Source organism: Drosophila melanogaster, chromosome 3L, assembly GCF_000001215.4.
Source record: "Drosophila melanogaster chromosome 3L".
NCBI classification, from domain to species: Eukaryota; Metazoa; Arthropoda; class Insecta; order Diptera; family Drosophilidae; genus Drosophila; species Drosophila melanogaster.
Window position 1 is genome coordinate 17,933,233 of NT_037436.4, and position 23,694 is coordinate 17,956,926.

A 23,694-nucleotide genomic window follows, 5' to 3' on the forward strand; every position below is an offset into this window, starting at 1 on the left:
ACATCGGCCGCCGGTCAATGGTCATTGCTCTGCCCCCACCCAGAACCTTTCCAGAACCCCACTCGATCCCGCCCTGCAAGTGCCCGCATAATGTGACTATATAGCCACCGGGTAATGGACGCCTTGTCAGCTATTTTCGCTGAACTTGAAACGCCGTCATGCATTGAAGGCGTGCAGTGGATTCGATACAATAATATACATAGCTCAATATTTGGCTGAAGAACTACTCTTTCAGAAGCTATTTCAGTTTTGCTATTATTTCAGCAATATATACAAAAATACAAAAAAAAAAATACAATTTAAATTGGAAATTTACAAAGCACAGGTAACAGGTAACATTTTGAAAATATTTATGAGTAATTCTTCCAGAAAATCTAAATCTAGATTAATATTTTTCTAAATATAAACATATCTAGTATAAAGTCATTATAACAGCAAGCTGGATTTCAATAGATATACAATATATGTAGATATAGATAATACATACAATATTGGTTGATTTCTTTTAAGAAATGTATATCACTTATCACTTATAAGGGTGTTACAAAATGGTTCTTTAAAAAATCTTTATAAAATTTTTATTTCAAGCTGGTGTTTGTTTACTTTAAATGTTCCCCATATAACATAACTTCCTGGAAACCAGTCCCGTTGACTCTGCCACATTTGGATAATTGCTGAAACCTTGAAAAATCGGCGCAGGCAAACCGAGCGCGAATTACATAAAACTTTATTATGACCAGATAAAAGCAAGCTGTGCTTAATTTAACTGAATTAAAAACACTCAAACGGAGCAGCTTACAAAAACAGACAACGAAACTGTGAAGTAAACATTTTCGTCGGGTTCTGGTCATGTGCTCGCTGTGTGGTTCCCGATTCCAGGGAATATTACGAACTTAACACTTGGTCAGTCCATTGGCCCATGTGCAGCGTGGGAAATTTGGAAGCAGTTCGTAGTCCGGAATGAAATTAAATGTGGGTCAAATTCAGTTTCATTAGAACTCGCCAGTGTCGCTAGGCGATTGAGTTAGATAAGGAGTGAAGTAAAGGCGGGGTATCCAAATGAATATGACTTCCTTATCCAAGACAGATGGAATTCCACTGAAAGTGAAGCAGGTAAATCAACAGTTTATGAATGAAAAGCAATCGTTGTATCTAGATACATCTTGTATCTAGATACAGAACTTAAAAAAATGGGTAACATGACTTTAAGAACAAAATTCATAGATCGTACGAGGTAATCATATGGTTTTACAAAGAATTCCAAGTCTCTTTTAATTTTACACAATTCAGAATTTCGACTTTAGATTGGTTAACACATTACAATTTTTAAATTGTTCAAAATGCGTTCATCATAAATAACATTCTTACCAATATTCTATCAAGGAATCATCCCCACGCTTGTTCTGAAAGTTCATGGTCATGTCGAAGTTAGTAACCAGATACTTTTTGGTCTCAAAAAAAGCAAGACTAATCCCAATTTGAAGCGTAACTCCTGCACCTTTTTTTTTCAGGCATCTGTTACCTCCTTTGTGGTCTCAATTGGCTTGTTATACGATATGCCCAGACCATGCCCTTTTCACCCTGCTTTTGAGATTTTCTCCGGCAAACGTTCACTGACCTCTTTCAGAGACCGGAGATCCGAAGAAAGTTTTTAGCCCGAAAATGCGTCACTGCCCAAACAGAAAACAAGCGGCAACAGAAGCAGCATGAGTGCCAAGAAACTGTGAAGAGTGTTTCATAGAAAAATTATACATCATGATCGGCGGCCGATAAAGATCTTCATTAGTCTGGAAACACGGAGTTGGGCCCCAACTCCGAATGGAGACTGGTGACTGGGTGACCCCAATAGGCATTCAAATCTCTCGATTTGCCTACTCGGTCCAACTCTCACTTTTTGCCGATCGCTGCTGTCGGTGAAAATCATTCAAATTCGGAATATATGTATGTATGTATGTCCAATATATATGTCCAAGAGTCGGGGCCAGTTCAACAAACCCCATTGAACTCAATCCGGAGCAATGACACCTCGCCGGGCCCTACAATCCGCACTCAACCTCACTTTCTTTTACGTGCATATGTCCATCCCTGTCATCCAAACATCTCTCTCTCCCTCTTGCACCCTTTGGCCGTTGAGGGGCTTACGGTTGTCTTATAGAGCTGTTGCCGTTGTTGCAACATTTTTCACTTTCTTTTCGGGGATCGCCATTTGAATGCCTTTCTTTGGCAGGGTAATGCAAAGCCAACAAAGACGACAACCAACTATTTTGTCCCAACTATTTTGATTTCTAAATTATTACTTGCTTTTTAACTTTTAATCAGTATTAAAACTTTGGAAAATTCAACTTTAAATATTTTATTGCGAATTGATACATGATGAAGATATACATACGAATAGGGTACTTCTTCGATGATTTATTATGTGGGATCGACATGTTATAGTTTCACTGATTTGTTTCTCTTTTCGGAACGGGTAATTGCTGGCAGCCACCTACCCAAAACGAGAGTTTGAACTTGCCACTGTTTGACAATGCCCCCAACGTCCCCACCCCAAAGAAAGGAAAAGAAAGTGTTGAACTTTCGTTGGCTATGTCTCAATTTCTTGTCGAGTTCGGCTTCGTTTATTTGGTTCGTGCTTATTGTAGCAAACATTAAATTGCTTTTAATGGAGAGATGCAAAGATTTTGGGATTCGGTTATTTTCTATTTGGGCAGCGCGGCATTGGCGTGGAAAATGAAAGCGATGAAAATTGTCTTCGACAGTTGATTGGACTGTTAATCGGCATAGGATAATAAGTGTTGGCCTGGACAGCTGCCAGAACGCGATCTAAAAACTTAATGTCGTTTTAAATGCCTCTAGTGTCTACCTGAGTGTCGGAGCCAGTGAACTTTTACTGCCGCTCATCGATGACCGTGAGGGTCATTAAGAAAGTTTGCCGGCTGCTCTGGGATAATGCAGATCGGGCATTTGGGATGGTGGATCTCAGGGGCGCTAAGTGGGGAACAGGATGTCGAGACATCTTCATTTCCGTATCGTTTTCTTGGTTTTTTATGGCCATCCTTTTCGGCCAACCAGCAGTTGCAGTTTTTATGCGCTTGCATAAATGCCTTCGTATTTGCGTCTTGCCTGAATGCTTGCTTATTGGCCAAGTTAAGCAACGTGTCACTGCAGTTTCTGGGTCAGCAACGAGTGAAAGTCACTGCAATCTGCACAAGGTGCAATGTTTTGCATAGCTAGTGAAAGGAGAGAGGGGCTGGGAAAATCCAAGTAAATCATGTCAATGGGGCCACAACATTAACGATATTAAATGGCTAAGAAATAAGTAAATTGAGCAATCATTTGGTTTTATATTAGGATATAAGTTAATACTTTAAATATACGAATTTGAGTTCAATTTCAATTCAACCCATTGGTAAGTAATAATTAATTTTAAATATAGTTTTATATTGATTCAATTATACAAAATTTTAATAAGTAAAATTGCCCAGCTTGAGTTGTCAGATGCAAATTTGTATTTCCTTGAAATGTTAATTTATGCCACTTGGAATATTTCGTGTATCCAATTCAAGGCAATATATAAAGGATCCCGCTGGTATGGTTCTTACAATAATTTCTCCAAATTAGCATTTTGTACTCGGCTGCAAATCAACCCCAATCCCCAGAGTATTAATTAACCCAAGGAAAGGGCAAAATGAAGTACACTTTTACCAGGCGAATTACAAATTCTTGGTCTGCTTACTCCATTCACAAAAAGAGAAACAAAAGCGAAATGAAAATAACTCCCCATGTAACACCATTTCAACTTCTGGCATAATTAACTCAATTAATGGCAGAGCCAAAAGTCGGCTGAAAAGAAACTCTTATTTTCTACTCCCTCTCTCTTCTTTTTTTTTTTAAGAATTCTGCAACACTTTCCTTGGCTCCAAACGCTGATTTTTAATTCGAATGCCAGTTTCTTTGCTTGCCGTTAAACTTTTGAACTTTTCGGAGCTGCCAAAAACGAGGTCAACCAACACCAATCACTGGAAATGAAAATTTCACTCTCATTATTGAGATGTCGATGGCTTTCATCAATTGTTGTCTAACAAATTGTCATTATTAATGATCAGACTTCTCTGTTCGGGCTGAAAAAAAAGCATTCAATATGGTTAAAAGTGAAAACCGTTGACAAAACGAAAGAAATTTGAAGAATTGTGGCCGGTAAAGTGAGGCAAAGAAAACAAGACAAAAATAATAGAAGAAAAAGAAAGAAATACACTTTCGCTTTTGCTTTCAATTTCATTTCAAGCGGCGGCTCTACCATCTCTTTTTCTTTCTCTTTCTCCAGCTCTAGCTCTTTCCCGCTCTGATTGCCTGTCGCGCATGCGCAGCAACTTAATGCGCGGCACGAGTTTCTTACAGAAATATACATCTGTATATATTATGTATCTATTATATGAAATGGTATTTTTCCCTTAACTTCTTTGCCACTTGGGATATGTAATAAACGTTGATTAAGAGCAGATTAAGCAAGATGGGCCAATGAACTGGGCATATAACTATGTATTAACCATCAGAATAATTAAAATAAATTTAAATTTAAATTTAATTCAACCAGAACTAATTATTTAAAAGTATAACAACGACGCAGTCGTTGGAAACCAAATTTTTATACTAAATTCAATATATTTCTCTGTATGGTAGTACTTAATATCAATAAAGCAATATGAAAATCCATAAAGTTTTGGATTTTATCGAATGAAGTGCAAGATTTTAATAAATTGAGGGCTACATCCTAATAAATATCTTAATACAAATTTTTTTCTAGGCCAGCATGCGATCTATTTTGCCAATCTTTGGGAAGCTAGGCGCTTTAACCGAGACCTTTGGTCTGAACTTGCCAAAAGGCTAGCGGCACAGCAAATTGTTTCATGTTCATGAACAGCAAACGCTTTTCAGTACGCGTGCATTTGAGGTTAATTCGCATAATTCATTGCAAAGACCCTCGGCGGCAATTATGAGGTTATTCAAGCACACACAGATCGCCGGCTTGTTGTTGTTGTTGGTTTGTCGCGCTCGCCGAGCATTGAGCTTGGCTCATGGGACATGGCCAATGGCCAATGGCGACGACTTGGCCCGTAGGAGCCGGCGGAGTGGGGGACTGAAGGAGTGGGTGTTTGCCCGCCTCGAACGACACTTGCTAATTGTCTCTGACCTTTTTTGGCGTTTTTTTTTTTCTTTTTTTCAGTGGCAAGGCACGCCGAGAGCATAAAAAATCGCTGCCAAATCAGCGAAACTAAAAGGAAATACACGTACGCAAAAATTAACAAACTAAAGAAGCCGAAAGTAACTGAAACCAAAAGTTGTCCCCTCAATTGGGTTAGCAGACGGCGCTTTCGTTTCCAGCGTTCATTGACATTTTTGTCCCCCTTTTCCTTCGAATACAACTCTTACATACATATTTCAGCATGCAGCCTTTCTTTCGAGTGCAGCATGTGAAAAGAAAGTAAAATTTTGGTTCCGCTCCAGTTACGCGCAGGGGCTACTTATGGGCCGTCGTGAATCTTATGGATCTCTTTCCTCGCGAAGTTCAAAAACCCCCAAAGAGTTTCACTTTCGCTGTCGGCCGTTGCGCAGGCGCAGACGCTTATGTTGGGGGCATTTTGAGTTTCGGAGCCAAGAGAAACTTTTAGGGCTAAGCAGCGCAGGTTATTGACTTCCCCAAGTAGCCTCACGTGAGGCTGCGAATTAAAAATCCAAACATTTATAATTGCTGTTCATTAACCGAACGAAAAACGGCCTAAAGCACTGAGTCAGTCAATTGGAGGCCAGCAAAGCGAGCCGAGGATGAGTGGACGACAAAAAAGATGACCGCAAACTCTTGGGGCAGCTTAAAACTAATTTTTGACTCAAGAATTGTGTTTACTTATATCTTGGTAACTATAAAGTTTGTCAAAATAGTTTCAATCAATCTGTGAGCAGACCAAAATGTTACAAAAGTACAGCTAATTTGAATAACTTCTGTTTAAACCTTTCTAAATTTCCAACAAACGAAGGCATTTTTTAATATCAAGCTACGATAGTTCTTACAAAATCTGTGACTAAGAATACCTAAATTTTTTGCTGTGCATTGACTGATCGCCCTGAACTTCTGTCATCGATGACTACCAAAATACTTTAAGCCCCCCTCGCGACCCACTCGAAAAACAAATGTCGCCACAACTAATTCACAAATTGCTTTGCAGTTAACTGAAATAGTTTTCGCCTTGATTTAAGGTTAACAAAGCAAAAATCATTTACAGTTTCGGTCGCAATTTCAGTTGTGTTTTGTTCGCTTCGATTTTTACATAAACTGAGACTAAACATGGCACATTTTATGTGGGAAACCTCCAAAATATTTATGGCCGGCTGGCTCACAATTTATTTTTTTTTTATTTTGCTTTCAATGTTTGCGATATGGAAATGGGGTCAGTTTTGCAAAAAGTCGCGTGCTCAGTGCGTTTTTCAGGGGCGCTAAAAATGCGCGCGATTTTCAGACGCTACTCTCAGGGCTGACAAATTTCTCCATCATTTCACTGGTGCGCTTCGGTTTTCTTGCAAAGTCCGTTGACTTTCGTTTTCATAAGCGAAAGTGTACTCCATTTATTTTAAAGTTGCCTTGTTTTTGTTGCATTTCTTTTGGCCCAAACGGGTTTGCGCGCCGCACTTTCTGGGTCAGCGAAGAGTCTTTTGTTTTTTTGTTTTTTTTTGTGCGCTCGAGTGGCGTGGAAAGTGTTTTTGTGGGGGAAATGGTAGCGAATGTCAATTATTTGATATTTGGACATTTAAATTATCGCTAGAGGAAAGGGAGTTGGAGTTGAGTGAACTCTGGGCGAGAGAAACTTCGGCTCGAATGCAAAGAAAGTGAATTTCCAGAAATGTTGCGGTCCGCACACAGAAATTGGGTCGTACCAACCTGGTTGGCCCCCCTTCTTACCACTTTTTCCTTGGTGTAACAAATTGATGGCGCTTAGAGCCAGTTAATGTCGTTTATTTTTGGTTTTGGCATTTTGTTTTTTGTTTTGCAGTGTGTTTGTTGCATACTGGCAGTAGTCGTGGCACAGCAAAAAGTGAAATTATCTTATTTATGAGCGTTCAGTTTGATATTCATGCACTTGCGCTCACATTATTGTACGCTTTTTCGTGTATTTATTGGCCTGCCCGCTATAGTTAATAGCTAAATTTGACGACCCTAAGCCTCTGCTAATCATAAAAGTTGGGTGTATGATTTTGGATTGTTTATGTTGGGGAGGAGATCGTTTCATATGTTTTCTCTTCTCCTTATCAGCTGATCAGTTATTACAAAAATATATATATTTTATTTTAAAAAAAATCCAATTAAAGATCTTTTTCAAATTTCAGAACTAAACGGCTGTCTTTACTTTATCTTCCATATATGTATCTTTTACAAGTCGGATACATTTCCTTTATGGGTCAGCTTAAGAGGTAAACGATTTGGATGTTACAAAATTATTAGCTTTCCGATTTATGTAGCTTAAGGATTCATTTTCTCTGCTCTGTCAAACTTAAGACGAATTCTTTTATATTTGCTCGAACATTTATTTATTATTTTATGATGACAAGTACAGGGATATCACGATGCACTCGTGCTTGATAAATTGTAAGCTTTATGGGATGAGCGATGGCTACCATTTACTGCCAAAATCCGGGTCGGGTTTCGAACTCCAGCCGCTCCAGAAGGCGACCTCAATTCACGCATAAAATCTGCAATCAAATGTAAATAGGAAAAGCTTATAAGCTCGCCGGGCTTCGAAATGGGGATATAAAAACGCCGAGCTTTGCTCAGGACCCCAAAAGAATGTATTTGCGGCAGGCTCACATCATCGGGGGTGGTTTCACTCGGACAAAATGGTGCCAAGGATGGGGAGTGTTGAAGACATTGTCACGTATACGCCGCGTATGCCAGCAATTATGTATGTAAACGAGGGCATTTCGGCCGATGTGAGGTGGGTGTATTCGAGTTAAACAAAATAAGCCGAAGGTTACAGGGCCTAATAACATAAAGAGCGCTTTGTGGAAGGAGCCGGTGGGACACTGGAGTTGCCCGATGCGCAATTTCATCAGTTGATGGGACTGAGGCCATTTTATGTTGGGTGGTTTTGGGCGTTGCCCTTCAAAGAACCCCGCCCATTGCTTATGTTCGCGTGGGCTAAAATATGCAGCCTAATATCAGGTAAAGAAAGGTTAATATTTCGGTGGGCCCAGCCACCCACCACCCATCAATCAATTTTCTGGCTACCCAGAACTCAACCACCCACATCTATTCATTGTCTGTCTGACTCTTTCTCCCCACTCGTTGGCAGTTCAAGGTCGTCGGTATCCTCATTACCCCGAAAATTAGTTGGGCTGGGCCCATTGCCTTTCCCTAAATGCGTCGTATTCCAGAGTGCCTCAATTCGGCTTGGGTCAATTTTCCACCACCACTCGCTCCTTCACATTTGTCCACACAAAAAAAAGTTTGTATTTTGCATAAATACATATAAATATATGCTACTGGCACATACATATTAATATTCACATTGCGGAGGCCATCTCAAATCATTTAATGTACTTGCGAGTCCCTCAAAAACGTATGTTATAATTTGTGCAATAGTAGTTTTATTTAAATGGTTTACTATGTGGCTGAATGGCCATTATATTTTTATATTTTCTCTCTGTGCACTTTTCGACTAGCTGATAGTCTGTAATTATTTAGCGTAGGCGTTTACAATGTTTACGGCGCCATCATATTGTTGTGGGTGTTTTAGTTTCTTTTCGGTTTTGGACTGTCATTATGGAGGCCCCATTAAAATTCCTGTACGCCAATTGCCACTTCTGCGTCTGATGCATTTTTAAGGAGAAATGGGCTGGGTCGCCACGCCCCGCCAAGGGAAGATGCCGGCGACACACTTGAAAATGGGTTTATGTTGACAAGCAATGCAATTTTCACTCTCCACGAGACGACGAACAACATGCATTCAGTTCCGTTTATATACTTTGCTTTATTACTTGTTTAAATAATAGATCATGATGTGTTTCGTTCTAAACGGCAGCTTAGACCCTGATCTTTATGATCTTTATTCTCAAATACATTGAATGGTATTTGTTGATTTTATATCGATTATTAATTGAATCCTCATGAACTTTCATCCCTATAATCAAGACCAACTCCTTTCATGTTTATTTTGGTTATGTGCAGGTAATAATTTTGTCAAACGAAAGCAGGCAAAGGAAATCTGAAGGATGTCAGACCAAAGTAAACTCCTCGACGGGTTATGGCCTTATAAATAAACCCATTGACAGTCGTCCTTGTCGTCGTTCGAGAGCTTAGGGCGCCGCCCTCTTTTATGGCTGCTCCTACTTCATTCCCTTCGCTCTTTTTAGAGAGACATTAGTGAATAGAGGATGGCAACCAACTGTTGCCACCGATAAATGACTGGCGACAGACGACACTAGGGGCTTTTTTTTGGGGATTGGGGTGGGCAGATAAGGAAGAGACTTGGGGCTGGGAATACGGATATGGCGCCGCCAGTCTCCGAACTGTTCTACTTGCCAAGGACATCGGAGCAATAAAAAATGCGCATACTATTTGACAGACTGAGGCATCAAATATAAAAATCAAAAAGCAAAAAAAAGGGGCTTGAGAAGAAAGAACGGGAAAAAATAGGGGAGAAATATAGTAAGTAGGTGGATGTTTGGCCCAACGTTTCTATTAGCAATGCAAAGCTACGGCAAACATTTTCAATGTCATGGGTCTTCCATGTCTTATCCATTCAGGAAGTGCTGTTCAATATGCCAACGTCACCTTGTCCCGGCCCCTCTATCCATAATCCATCGCAGCAACATTGAATAAAATGAATATAGCGATCACTTGATCCCCTAGAAGTGTTTAATGCATTCGAAAATCGAGTGCGACAGGAAACAGTCAATGAAATAAATAAAAAAGTTACGTATAATAGAGTTTAATTTATACCCCCCGTCAACAGGGCAGTGCGGAATAATGTGGAATTTATTGTACATCCGAGGACTGATTTGCAATTGATTGAATGAAGTTAAAAATAAAATATTCGATTTTATGAAGGACCTGAGGCAATTGTCCTAGGTCCGATGATAATGTATACAATTAATAAGTTTTCTTATGACTAATTCTTTAACCAATTCACCACATAGACTTGTTTAGTAATTTTTGCTAGAACAGCAAAATGATTCAACCCCTTTATAATTCCCTGGAATTGAAGCTAGTCACTTGAGAAATTCGTATATTTCCTCCAGAACAGATTTTCCATTAGTTGTTCAGTTGTTGTTAGCTGATTTTCCCATATAATTGTTCTTACGCACAAGGTGGAAGGCAACTTGGCATATAACTCACGTCGTCAGACGATCATAAAGTGTCTTCATTTATCAACGCAACAAAAGCAAACAAAATCCCCCACCTTCGGAACGAATCAATGATCGCCATCAAAGTATCGGACGTAATAAGAGACTGAGTGTCCGAGCAGCGAATTTAAATATTTATCCCAGCACGGTCAGATGAAATGTATCTGATCCCCCCACTCGGTACTTTGTTCGTCCGCTCATGAACTGAGATTTTATGCGTAATTTGATTTATTTTACATAGCCGGAATATAGAACTATAATTTCGCATTTTGCCATGTGCCAGTTCAAAACCGAGACATAAGTGGCCTTCGTGTTGCATAAGTTGCATCGAAGGTCTCGCGCTGGAAGTTACAAAAATACATTTTAAAACACATTTTGCATGGGAATGCCTGATCTGATTTCTGCCTCCAATGCCAAATTACATGCAGATGATGTAGTGAGTTCAAAAACTTTTACAAATAAAGTTTCTCATATCTCCTTCTGGCAATGTCACTTTATCCCTGTTCAACCCTTATCAGTAAATGTGTCCCTTCACTTCGCTTTTTGTAGTATATGTAGTATATCTGTTGTCGACTTTCTATTGTTTTTTAATTTTCAAAGAACCCATTTTCAAATTGTTTTAAGTGCCAGAAATACCCATTTCCTGAAAGTGATGCAGCTTTTGTGGGGATTTCATTTTTTGAATAGTCCTGATGTCCTAATTTTATATCCTGATAAGTACTTTGAAGTAAAACGTCAGCAGATTCTGCGCTCAGTTCTTTCGTAATTTTGACTTATGTGATACAATATTCTAGGATATAAAAAGATTCCAGAAGTCCAGGCTATAAATCATTCAAGTTTCTAAAATTAGTAGATATTAGTTATTTTCCTGCTCTTTGGGAAAGGACTTTGTTGTTTCATCAGCCGTCTTTGTTTTTATGGCCAGCTCTCAACTTTGACCTTGAGTCCTCGATAAAAAAAGGGGCTTAGAGGCGATGGCTTCGCCCAGTCCGGGATTCCTCATCGAAATGCGAACTCTCGTAAAATTTCCTCCACAGAATTCCCGACGCAATTTCATGTCCATGGAGGAGGAGAGGGCACTTCGTTGCTGTAATTGTGTAAATAGCAAAACGCTCTGGGTTATTGGCTTGTGTGGGTTTCCGTGGGGCTGAAGCGCGTGTGTTTTGTTGCTTTTCCATGCGGTTATTTGCCTTGGCAGCCGACCCTACAAACCGAAAGGCAAGCGGAGCGTGGCCTCAAAAGGGGCGGAATTGGGTGTTTGGATGTTTGCGCGCGGCGCCCATATTTGCTTAATATTTGTAAAATTAACTGGAATCGCCGCAAGGGGCCTCCAACAGGACTGGCCACTTGGTGTGGAATTCTTATTAACTGGACTCCAGCAGGCAGCTGGGATGAAGGCAACTTCATGTGGGTCTTGGCCAACAATCGCTCGTCAATTGGAGTTGACTCTGTGCAGTGTTTCTAGCACTGCTGCTTAATACTTAATCGAGGAAATCCATTTAACAATTAGTAAGACCAATTACTTCAATGTGAAATGTGTAAATAATAATAATATTTGAATATTTTAATTCAAAGTATACATGTTCTTATTATAAAACAATGAGATATTTAAGTATTCACCATTATCAACCGATTTCACTTTTATATTCAGATAAATATATACTATCTTATTGAGCTAAGCCAAATAACGTAACTACTTGCTTCTCTTCTAGACAGGACCAATTTACAACCGAGCTATTCACTACGCCATTGTCCACGCTTTGGAACTCCAGGACGGGTATTGTTGAATGAGCGTAGGAGTCGCACTCACCGAAAACCCAAGAACCCAGAAAACGGATGGGGCCGAGTTGGTGTCTCGAATTCCCGAATGAGCGCCACGTGTAAATAAGCAATCAAGCAAGTCGAGCACCACCGCCCACCTATCCTGCACCCACGTGGCACGTGGCAGATAACGGGACAGGAACGGAAATAGGGATGTGGGTGGAGAGGGATTGGTAGTGTGATGTGGATGGGTCCGGGTTTGAGTCCCGGTCTGGGGACTGCCAGTTGGTCCCAGCTGAAACCACCAGGCATGCAATGTTATTGCCAAGGACATTTCAATACAAACCACGCGTCGTATCTCGTCGTCGCTGTCGTCGAACCCCGAAAGTCCTCAACCCAATTTGTTTGCTAAGCTTTGGGCGTCCTTTGCTCCTCGTTTCTGCTCTCCCAGGATGCTGCGGCGTTGCCTTTGACCTTTCTGAAGGAGATTTCCAGAGCACTCGATGTGGCTGCTCTGCTGATTGCACAAGGATGAATGGAATATCCACAGGGGATAAATTGGGCTAATCTCTGGAAATAGAAACTTAACATCTTGAACTAGAAGAACTGCTAGTAAATTCAGTTAAATATTTAGCAAAGCAAAAGTTTTGAATTGTTGCTTTTTCATATATAAATCTCTAGTATATGATATGATTGGAATAAAAATAAAATAAATAGCAAAAATTAAATAAAAGACATTTTTTTTGTTGCTTTCAATTTTATCAGTGATGCTTACTAATATATATTGCATTCTTCTGTGGGAATTTAGCTGTAAATAAGGAAACTCTGGGCCACAACACGTTTTGAATCAGTGGATATTGCCATTCCGTTGACACAGAGGCGCAAACATTTTTAAAAAGCCAAGAAATATCAGCAGGATTTCTAATTCTGTTTACACTACTCAGCAAGCAAACAAAACAAATCGAGGGAAGTGTCTCAAAATAAATTTGCTTAAAATCAGAAATCACTTAGCCACCACACACGCTACCCAAGATATAAATGGGGGGCATATAAAATGGAGCGCGTGTCGGTAATCAAGTGAGGAGAAGAATAAGATGAAAAATAGGGGATGGAAATGAGGGACCGGGGCATGAAAAGTAAATGGAAAACTCGGCCCAGGAAGGGGAGGGACCTTTGACCCCGTGGGCAGGCGCGTGCAACACTTGTCAGCATGACCTTGGCAGCTGTCAATGCCATTCGGGCTACCACTCGTGCTCCAACCACTGTGCTCCTGTTGTGTGTAATTTGCGCGCTTAGCATATTTTAAGGCACTCCAAACTTTTTGGCACATTTATTGTGTTTGCAGTGCCTCCAACCGCTTGATTTTTACGACCATCCCCAACGGAGCCCATCAAATGCTTATGCGGGCAACAAAGGGTTAACATGGCCTGCTGTCGATGGCAGTCAGGATTTGGGATCAAGTGGCTGTGATGGTCAAGCAGCTTATCCAGAGGTTTTTCAAAGCAACCTGTAACGTTGTTTTAAAATACAGAATTGGCACTCGAAGTAAATAAGAGCCCTTACGATTATCCTCATTGTACATATGCATTGCCCAATTTTGGGTTATCACATGTCTTTAAATTAATAAATGTTCGAAAGAATCAACAAGAATTTTAGGTAAATATTAAACAAATAATTTTTAACAAATTAAGGGACACGTCAAGATTTTCTTTAAGGCGTAAAGGCTTAAGGCTTTATTGAATACCAAATCTTTCTGTCATAAGTGCAACAATATAATTTTAAAATAAACACAATTTCCCATAAACTAACGCGACCGCTTATCTTTTCCTGCCATATCTTAGTTCACTTTAAAAAAATCACATCACATCTAAGGTCAACTAAGTATATTTCATACTTTTAATTCAGTCCCTGTGAATCAGTTTATAAAGAAAGCAAATTACTCATACGCCACCGATATCGCTGCTATTTCCCTCCGCTCCTCACTCTCTCTGCCTCTCGCTCTATTCAGTCATCCTCTGTCCCGCTCTTCTGGGTAATTTGTGTTTGTAATTTCCATTATGGTTTACATGGATGGCATTGTTGTTGCGGCCGTCGGTGACGCTGCTCTCCAACCCTCTTCATCTCATAATATTAAGTATACGCCCTGGTTCGTTCGCCAGCTGCATTTGGCATTGGCGCCCGTTACGCCCCTCTCGTGCCGTCTGTCTCCTTCCCACCCACTGGTAGCCGACTGCTATCAGCTCGGCCGACTGCGACGTCGACTGCAGGCCGTCGACTGCAGTTCAAGTTCAATGTCAAGCGCATTTCGCGTTGTGTTTATATTTGCCTTCGTATTTCCATCCGTGTTGTTGTACTCGCTCTATAAACGTATATTTTTGTTTATTTTTTCCTCTATATTTTAGCAGTGCTGGTAGTTTACTAGATTTAATTTGCTAAATTTAGTTAGTTACTGCTTACAGTACAATTATTGGCCACAACAAATACTTTTGCCATATTGAATAGAAATGTTTTTGACAGATATTATGGTTAAAGGTACAATAACTTAGGTTCATCTAGCTCGAGAAAAGTTATCTGATTTGTATTACCGTTTGTACGATCTAAAGTTATAAGCTATTAGGGTGTGAAGATCAAGGAGATACTATCATATATATATCCAACGGAACGTAACTATGTAAAAGTGAATGAACTCTGGAACTGCTAATAGCATTAGTTGTGGTTTCACGCCATTAAAAGTGGCTGCCTGCCTACGGAACTATTAATTTACCCCACTTCCCGGATCGATTCCACGCACCGTAATCTATGGAACCTTTCACAGCGAAAAAAAGTACTGTCGCCAGGCTGGGGAAAACATAAATCGCCATATTTACGGATCCAGAACCCAGTAGAATCGGGCACGAACAGAAATCCCCTGGCAAGTTCACAGGCTGGCCCCTCAAGGACAACTCGTGCATAATTCCAAATAAAATGTATAACCATTAGGGTGTTCTGTGGGGGGAGGGGGGGGGCAAGGGGGAGCGGTTGGTGCTGAGCACGCGGCACATAAATGAAATTTATTATATGCTGCGCAAAAATGTTCTATACATTTGCCATCGAAATTCGTTGGCGGGAATTTTCGCTGCCTTCTATTCACGGCTCTTGTTGTTTTTGCTATTTGCTATTTAGTCTATTTATTTGGTGCGAGTGTGTCGCCGTCTCTGTCTTACGCACGCTGCTCCCAAATGCCCCCACGGGAATATATCAGCAAAGGCTTAGCACCAAAAAAAAAAAAAAAATAGGCGAAAATCCAATAAGAGTGCGTGGACTGAAACATATAATACCCTGGACGTTTTAATAATACTTTACATTTTTGATGGTCAATGAACAAAGTACCACTTCTACATTTTTCACCACAGCTTTTATTTTTTATTTTCTAATTTTTTTAAAGGAAATTTTCTAAATTAAAACAAAAATACCTTACCGGAAAAAATTCTCCTCTTGAAGTAAAACACAAATATATTCTTTAAAATAAGTAGAAAGCTCTTTAATTAGTGCAATCGGAAATGAAATGAATGTTAAATTCCAATGTTGTATAAGTTTCTAAAAAGTGTCCTAAATGGAATCGAATATGTTAATAAGAGAAACTAATTTGGTTTAATTAAAAAATACAATAATCGAACAATTAGAAATCAATTTAAAATGTATTTGTAAATAGGACTGTATATACCCAAAAAGATAGAATACTTGGGAAAAATGCCCAAAAACCAAAGGCCTACGCTGACGACAATGGTTATATGGAGTGCTTAGGGAGTGAGACAGCATGAGTGTGAGAGGGAGAGGTGCGGGTAGTGCGAGCGAGAGGGGCCGGGAATCACATGCGTACGCACGCGTGCAGTTCGTAGAGGAGGGGGCTGAGTGGGGAAACGGCTAGAAGGGGGCGAAAACGCGTTGCGTGAGTTTTTTTTTTATTTCAGCGCGTGCTCTCATCAAGCGGTGCCCCCCTCCACCGCCCCCTGCAAAGCCGTCATCCCCTTGCCCATTCAATCATCTGCTAGAACTTTGCTAATTTCGTCTAATCAGCTAACCTTGAATATTTGTTTTATTCCCCCCGTCGATCCCACGGGTGTATTTATTCTCGTTTTATTCTTTTATTTTTTTTTTCTCTTTCTGTTTTGCCTTTGTTGGAATTTGCTCTCTGGCGCTGCTTCTTCTACGCGCGAGTTGTTATGGCCGCTGTTGTTTGTGCCTTAATTTATTTGAGGCTTGTTTTATTTCAAGGTGAAATATGCGCAAATAAAAATTGCCGAACAATATATCGAAAGAAAATGGCCAAAAATATCAGGCAAAAGGTTGATGGTTCTTATTGAACTGCAACGAATACAATACACCCTATAACATTGAATAAAAACGTACCCTTACGGAATTTCAAGGATGTAGCATGATTTTAAATTATACTTAATTTAGCACATAGATAAAATATTTTTAATTTATGTATATTTTCAATAAGTTCTAAAAAAGGTATAGTGCAAGCAATAAGTACTTAAATTGGTTCATTAAATATATGGATATACTTTAGAATGTCCTTATTTTGTATGCCTGGCGGTGCCTAATTAACTTTTGCCACAAAAACCTGCAAAAGAGAGTATCAACGAGTGGATTGCTAATTCAGAGGAGGATCTATTGATTGACCCTCTGGTGTCACACACACCCCCAGAAACCTCCCTTCCGTTTTTAACCCCCCAAAATTGCATTGTGCATTGCAGTGTTTCCTGCTTGTCACTTGTCGTCTGTCACTCGTTACTCATACGCCACCGGACCCACACTAGGTAAATTTAATGTGCTCTTTCAGTTTCTTGTTCTTGTTCTTTTTCTGAATCCAATCCGCCTCGTCTCGCTGGCGCCCCCTTCCCTGCCACCCCTCGGTTGGTTGGCTTTGACATTGACTTTGAAGATAACGAACCGTTTGCCTGTGTGTGTGTGCACAAGTGGCTCTCTCTCACACGCTTAAAATTAGACTACACTCATACTTTTTAGTTGCTCTTATCGGTGTTTTTGGGGTGGTGGGTGAGTGAAATGGGTGTCTGCCTATCGCTGGCATCGACCACTGTTATCTACACGCGGCACACACGCTGCCCAGACGCCTTAACCAGCTAGAGCCCCTCCCGGCCAACCCCTTTGACTACAACAACGCTGATTTGATTATTTCGGCAAATTCATTTCGCGACTCTTATCTTATCGCCTCAAGGTCACGGGCAAAATTCCAAAACACACTTGCCCAGCGCCAACAAAAGCCTAGGACAGACAGCCGCGACATTGAAAATAATCGCTATTCTCGGCGAGCACAAAAAAACGTGGCTGTGTGCGTGATAAGCTTTTGGCGCCTACGGATATAGTAATGAACGATCGCCTGAAGGGGAGAGGGCACCAAACGATGAGTGTTTCCAAGGGTTATTAAGAATGGCTGACATTGTTCTTTAGCCCTAGGTGATAGCATTAATCAGCTCCATAAGTTGCGTTCATTCTTCATTTTTTAAAATAAATGACATTTAAAGGATCCAAAGTACTTAGTACTTACGATTCTGAAAAGCATTACCAAAGCCAAATAACAACACAAACGATTTGTTTTTCATAATTTTTGTTGATATATTTTAAATACTTATTTTCAATATTTTATTCACATATTTCATTCTGGGGGGTTTTCATTGTGTTTCCATTTAAAACAAACTGTAATATTATTTTATTTCACAAATACAAATTTTCTGTTAATTTTTATTTTTTATGGAGTTTCAATCAATTTTCGAAACATTTCCTTTTCCTCCCGTATCATTCTTCTCATATTTTATTCGATTTTTGCCAAATTCTCATGTTTAAAAACTCTTTTTTTTGCCGCAATTTGATTTGTGACTGTCTTTGAAAATATATTCATGTGTATATATATATATATTAATAGATATTATTCATACGGTATTTCATATGCCTCAGCTGGAGTTGCCTCAAAGTTGCATTATATTCCCTTTCAATGTTTTAGTTTCTATTACTTTACTTTAAACTCTTACGGCTGTTTACGGATACGTTTTACATATACTTTACGTTACGTTACGCTTAATTGTCGCAATTTCATTGTTTCAGTTGTCGCTGCCGTCGTTCGGTTGGATTTCCCTATCAGAATCCATCACCATTATCATCATCATCTTGACCACCATAAACACCCATACGCATGATCGCCCAATGCTGAGATAGTTTTTACATAAAATATTCACTTTTAGTTACACAATTACAATTTTCTGCTGCCGTTTTTTCTGGCTAAAAGTTACGGACAATGTTACATACACCTACATACATACATACATACTCAGACACCAAAATCGTTTCATCTACGTACATATGCTGGCGTGTATATATAGAGTCAATTATTGAAGTGTGATATCTTTGTTAATTTCGTGGTTTTTGGTGGAACCATCGCTTCCTTACGCTGCATAAATTTTAAAAGAATATAATATTTCTTGTAGATTTCCCCTTCTCTTTCCATTTTTTTTTTTGCCACCGCTGACGGTTTTTGTTTTTACACATTTTCCTTGTGGCGCATTTATACACATAAAATTCTTGTTTATTTAATTATGATATAAATACTTTCGATATAATTTAGTAAATATTTTTACAGCACGATAGTCAAAACGAAAATGAAATCAAGTGAAACCCAAAATCTTACCACTCCAAAGCAAAGTAACGTAAAACTGAACATTTTAAGAAAAAGTGTTCAACTGAAAAGGAAATTGAAATGAAAAAACTTAAGAGGCTTTCTTTTGAAATTTTTAAACAAATTTTTTATTGATTTGACAATACAAATTTCTGCGCCAGTGTAATTTTTTGCTTGTTTTTTGTTTTTTTTTTAATGGTTTTTGCATATTTGTTTTTTGTTGGTTTGTCTAAGCATAAAAATCGTAATTAATTAATCATAATAATTAATAATCATAATAGTACAGCATAATTAAAATGTAATTAATATAATAGTTTTGTTGCTACCGCAAGTTTTCTCTTTTGTTTTTCTGTAATGTAAATGTATACTTTACTTTTAAATAATATATCATAATTTTTGTTTGTTGATTTTTTTTTGTATTTTTCGCTTGGTTTTCTAAGATGCCAATCAAACATTGAATCTTTTAAGCATAGGTTTCTTCATTAATAATTATGTGTATTTATATGTACTTTAAATATGTTTTTGTGTTTAATTTAACATTTAACTATGTACACAACAGATATATTTAACGTTGGGTTTCTCTTCTTCATCGTCGTTTTACTGCTTGCTGCTAAAACTTTAAGCATTTTGTTTGATTTTCAATTACTTCGTGTATATTTTAATCGTATTTTTGTGGTAGTTTTAAAATTAGAAAACAATATTTATTCCACTTGATTCTTTAGCATAGAGAAGAGCTTTGTGCCAAAGGAGAAATCAGGAATACGGGTAGCTAGATGATCAGATAGAAAGATCGATAGAAGGGTGGAAAACTATAACAAATTCATAAAATTAGTTAAATTCATAAAAAATGAATCGTTATCAACTTAATCGTAGTTAAAATTTGTTGCAAACTGCACTTCAATTCTGCTTGGAGATCGCACAATAAAAAATTTCACACACATTGTTTTGTTTTTAGGTATTTAAAAATTTAATAATAATAATTTGCAGTTTTTTCAAAAAACATCCAAAAAAGCAAAGTAGTTTTGCTCCAACTACAACTAAAGCGCTAAACATAGTTACCAATAAACGTAATTAATATGTACAACAAGAGCTTAAAACTTATAAAACAATCAGGGGTCGAAAGACGGTTGGTGTGTGGAGGAAGGGTTGGGTGGGGGGGAGGTGAGGGGCGTTTTCGGTAGCAGCTGAAGAAAAGTTAATGCGAAATCAGAGCGCTGCCTTGGGTTTGTTGGTTTCTTGCTACGTTAAAGTTTAACTGCTAAAATATATTTATATTTTTTCTGTTTTTCTTTTTCTTTTGTAATACCATTCAAGCTTGGGTTTTTTGTTGTTTGTTTGTTTGTTTGTTTTTTAAATTAATAACTTGTAGTTGTTTTGTTTGTTGTTGCTTTAAATATTAGTTTTAAATTGCATGCATGTTGGTTTTGCTTTCAAACTTTGTACACGTCTCAATTAAATGGTAAAATAATTTAATTCAACTCCCGCCGCTCCAAGTGATCCTGCTTCCTGCTTCGCTGAACTGCCACTCCCAGTCTCTGTCTCTCCCACTTCTCCGCGTAAAACCACCTACCTCCTCCCGCTCTTACGCCTCCAGCATTACCTTGTGCACGGCGGCGCTCAGGCCCGGATTGGGGGAGCCCACACTCGCCGGCGGACTGCTGCTGGGCGCCGGACTCGCCGCCGCCGACGGAGGACCGCCATTGGAGGCTGTCACTGTGACGTCGGCGGACAATGTGGGATACCTTTGAACGGCATTGGCGGCGGCCACCAGAGCGTGCAGCTTGCTGGGCGGCGGCGTGGGCGATTTCTTGGACAAATTGAGAGGCTGCGCCGAGTCAGCAATGTCCACCTGCAGTTCCAGCAGGGGCGTGGCGCTGTTCGATCCCGAACTGGAGCTCGCCGGTGCACTGGTGCCGTTGCTGGTGGAGTGCGGCGACTGGAAATACTGGCAGCTGCTGGCCGAGCTGGAGCTGCAGTTGGAGGATGTGGAGGAGGATGACGAACTGGAGCTGGAGCTAGAGCTCGAACTGGAGCTGGAACCGTTGCTGTGCGGCGACACGGACTGCTGGCGCTGCTGGCAGGTGGTGGTGATCACCGAGCTGCTGCCCCAACGCTGCTGATTCTGGACCGCCGATGGCGGCGGTGTGGAGCTGCTGCTGGGACTGCGGTTGCCCACGCCATTGGTGGTGCTGCTGGCTGCTGTGCTGTTCTCGCGCTTCAAGTAGTTTTGGATAATATCGCTGCGCTTCATCTGCTCGGGCGTCATGCGCGGCTCGGCCATGAGAGACTTGGCCAGCACCGAGTGCGAGCTGGCCATCGAGGCCTTGGGGCTGCTGCGGGTCAGGTGCATGTGCAGCTGGCTCTGGGCGGGATTACCTGCGGCGGCGCTGGCCGCCGATGGCGGGGGCGTGGCCACACTGTTCGGGACTGGACTCTGTCGCGGACTGCCGGCACTCAGGCTGTTCGAGCCGGAAGTGGAACTGCTGGCATCCGCCTCGGCGGTCTCGAACTCGCGATGCCGCAGGGCCCGGAATTTCTTGTGCGGCTTGTAGGCCTCGTCCATCAGCGAGTTGGTATCGTACAGAGGGGGAGCCTGCAGCACGCGCTTCAGCACGGGCATATCCTCCACAATCTGTCGCTTCAGATGGCTGCTGGTGGAGGGCTGGGGCGAGCGAACTGGTGACACGGACACCACACTCAGCTGCGGATGCTGCACCACCTGATTGTGATTGGCGGCGGCATCGCTGCAGTCCAGCGCATCATCCACACTGGAACGCGGACTGGAGCACGAGGAACTTCCCCCCGAACTCACCGCCTTGCACTCGTTCTTCTCGTTGCCCGACTCAATGCCCGAATCCGTGGGCGAATCTAGCTTTCTGTAGCGGGCAGCTCCGGCTGTCAAGTGGTGGTGCAGTTGTGGGTGCTGCTGCTGTTGCTGGCACATCGCGTGTCCCCCATTCAAGTTGCGGGAATGCGCATTATTGAGTATTCCTGTAAGAAAGAAAAATAATTTCAAATTATGAGAGGAATAATAAGAGTGTATGCTTCTAATTAAATACTGTGAAATCGTATCTCTACAACCGATTATAAAACTTTTCAATTATGACGTGCGTAGAATACTACAATATAACTATTTTTCAATAAAAGATTACTCACCGATCTGCTGCTGCTGTTGTTGCTGCTGCTGGTGTCGCACAATCGGCGTGATTGTCAGCCCGTTCTGGGTGAGATGTGCGTGCGAGCCAACGATATCCATCTCAGCTGCTCCGGAGTCACCGCTGGAGCCGGAATTGGCCCGGTTGCGCAGGGGACATCCTCCGGAGAGGGTGGCCGCCAGCAGAGGAGCCGAGCTGGCCAGAGCCGAGGGCTGTTGCTGAGGCGGCGAGGGCAGAGACACGCCCTGTGGCTGCGAACTGCTCGGACTGCCGTAGTCCAGGTCGGCGGACTCAGTGCTCGATACCGAGCCAAGCGGACTCTTGGCCGCCTCCACGTCCATGGCATCCGCCCAGCTGCCCGAGGGCGACTTGTTCTGCTGGCCATCGCTGTTGTTGCCGTCCTCCATGGACCACATCTGCTGGCGCAGCAGCTCCTTGTGCTCGGTGCGGAAAACTACCAGTTTCTCGGTGTGCAGGGTGCTCAGGGTGCGCAGATCGGGCATCGTCTCCAGCAACTTGGCCAGGAACTCGGGCTGATCGGGCCTATTCTGGGCGACAATGTACTGCAGGCAGCCCTTGAGTCGCGAGTACATCTTCTCGATCAGCTCCAGGTTGCGCAAACCGGGGCGATCCGGCGTAATCAGAACGATGGCGCAGAACAGGCCTATCTCGGCATCTGTCAGGTTCATCGAGTTCATGCGCTCCGCGAAATTGAAGGTGGAGTCCACCAGGAAGCGGGCATTGGCTCCGTTCTGGATCGCATCCCGTCGCATCACCTGGCCATTTAGACAGATGATTGAGTTTATCGACGAGTCAAACATGCAGATCAGGCGCACAAACAGGGCGTCGAAGAGTCCCGCCTTCAGGAGCGTGAACTTATCGTCCTGGGTGAGCAGCTGGAAGCCGGGAATCATGCCGGCAAAGTCGATCACGCCGCGAATTACGTGGGCGAAACGCTGCGAGAACTCCTGCTCCGATTGCAGTTCAGGGGCGGGGTTCAGCGGACAGGCCTGAAGAAATAGGAAAAAAAAGGTGGTAATGTGTTAAAGAGATGTGCCAAGATAGTAGAGTGCTTAAAACTAATACCTGACCGGTGATAAATTGATTTAAAGTATCAAAAACAACTGCAGTAACTGTCGTATAAGTTGTTTATAGTTCGAACTGACTGTTCAACTTTTCCTATAACTGTTGCTTGGCCGTGTACTTTTCCCCGCACCCCATCACGTCATCGCTTATTTCACACGCGAAGGTCAGCGAACCTCCCCTCCCGCCCACTCATTTAAATCAATAATAATAACTATTTGTACTTCCGCACGCCCACCACGCCAGCTATCTGCCGTCTCTCTCTCTCACTCTGCGAATGTCGCATTTCCTTAAACGCCGCTGGAAGCTTTCGACACAATGTGCGCAAAAAGAAAATAGAAAATAGAGGGAAAGCTTCGCCTACGTCAGCTGGCCGGGTTAGTTTTTGTGGTTTTAGTTTCTAGGGGCTGCTCTCTCGCTTTTCCCCACCCCACCCCACTCCATCCGTAGGCTACATCCCCCATAGTCGAGAGCTTTTGCCGCTGACATTAGCAGCCAAGGTCGACGAACTAGAGTTCAAGGTTCCGGATTGTGTGCTGTTACTCTATGGTTGTTATTCTTTTTCCTGCTTTCGACGCGTGTTTTTTGTATTTCGCCAGCGGAATGAGGTGGAAAAAAAGGGGCGGGGTG

The 23,694-nt window shown here is 41.4% G+C and overlaps 1 protein-coding gene and 2 long non-coding RNA genes across 10 annotated transcripts in view; 1 reads left to right on the forward strand and 2 right to left on the reverse strand.

Moving 5' to 3' along the window:
- The first annotated feature begins 799 nt into the window (after positions 1-799).
- lncRNA:CR43174 (long non-coding RNA:CR43174) lies at positions 800-12,882 on the forward strand. Of its 2 annotated transcripts, none has more exons than NR_133259.1 (2): positions 800-1,113; positions 12,105-12,882. It is a non-coding gene; the product is annotated as a long non-coding RNA:CR43174 (long non-coding RNA). The 2 variants fall into 2 exon arrangements; NR_133260.1 differs by lacking the exon at positions 12,105-12,882 and adding an exon at positions 1,512-2,340.
- Positions 12,883-13,959: 1,077 nt separating this feature from the next.
- lncRNA:CR45393 (long non-coding RNA:CR45393) lies at positions 13,960-14,468 on the reverse strand. The gene has a single exon (NR_124976.1). It is a non-coding gene; the product is annotated as a long non-coding RNA:CR45393 (long non-coding RNA).
- A 3,252-nt stretch (positions 14,469-17,720) lies between these two features.
- Positions 17,721-23,694, reverse strand: part of Eip75B (Ecdysone-induced protein 75B) — a 113,744-nt gene continuing 107,770 nt past the window's right edge. For 4 of the 7 annotated variants that reach the window (NM_001259892.1, NM_168755.1, NM_001316451.1 and 1 more), the window contains 2 exons: positions 21,983-22,991; positions 20,126-21,817 (listed from right to left, as the gene is read on the reverse strand). In NM_001259892.1, coding sequence (NP_001246821.1) covers positions 20,409-21,817; positions 21,983-22,991 — 2,418 coding nt within the window. In that variant the 3' untranslated portion in view covers positions 20,126-20,408. Of the gene's footprint in view, positions 21,818-21,982; positions 22,992-23,694 lie in introns of all 7 variants that reach the window. The other 3 variants (NM_168756.2, NM_079409.3, NM_001259893.2) reach the window with 2 other exon arrangements.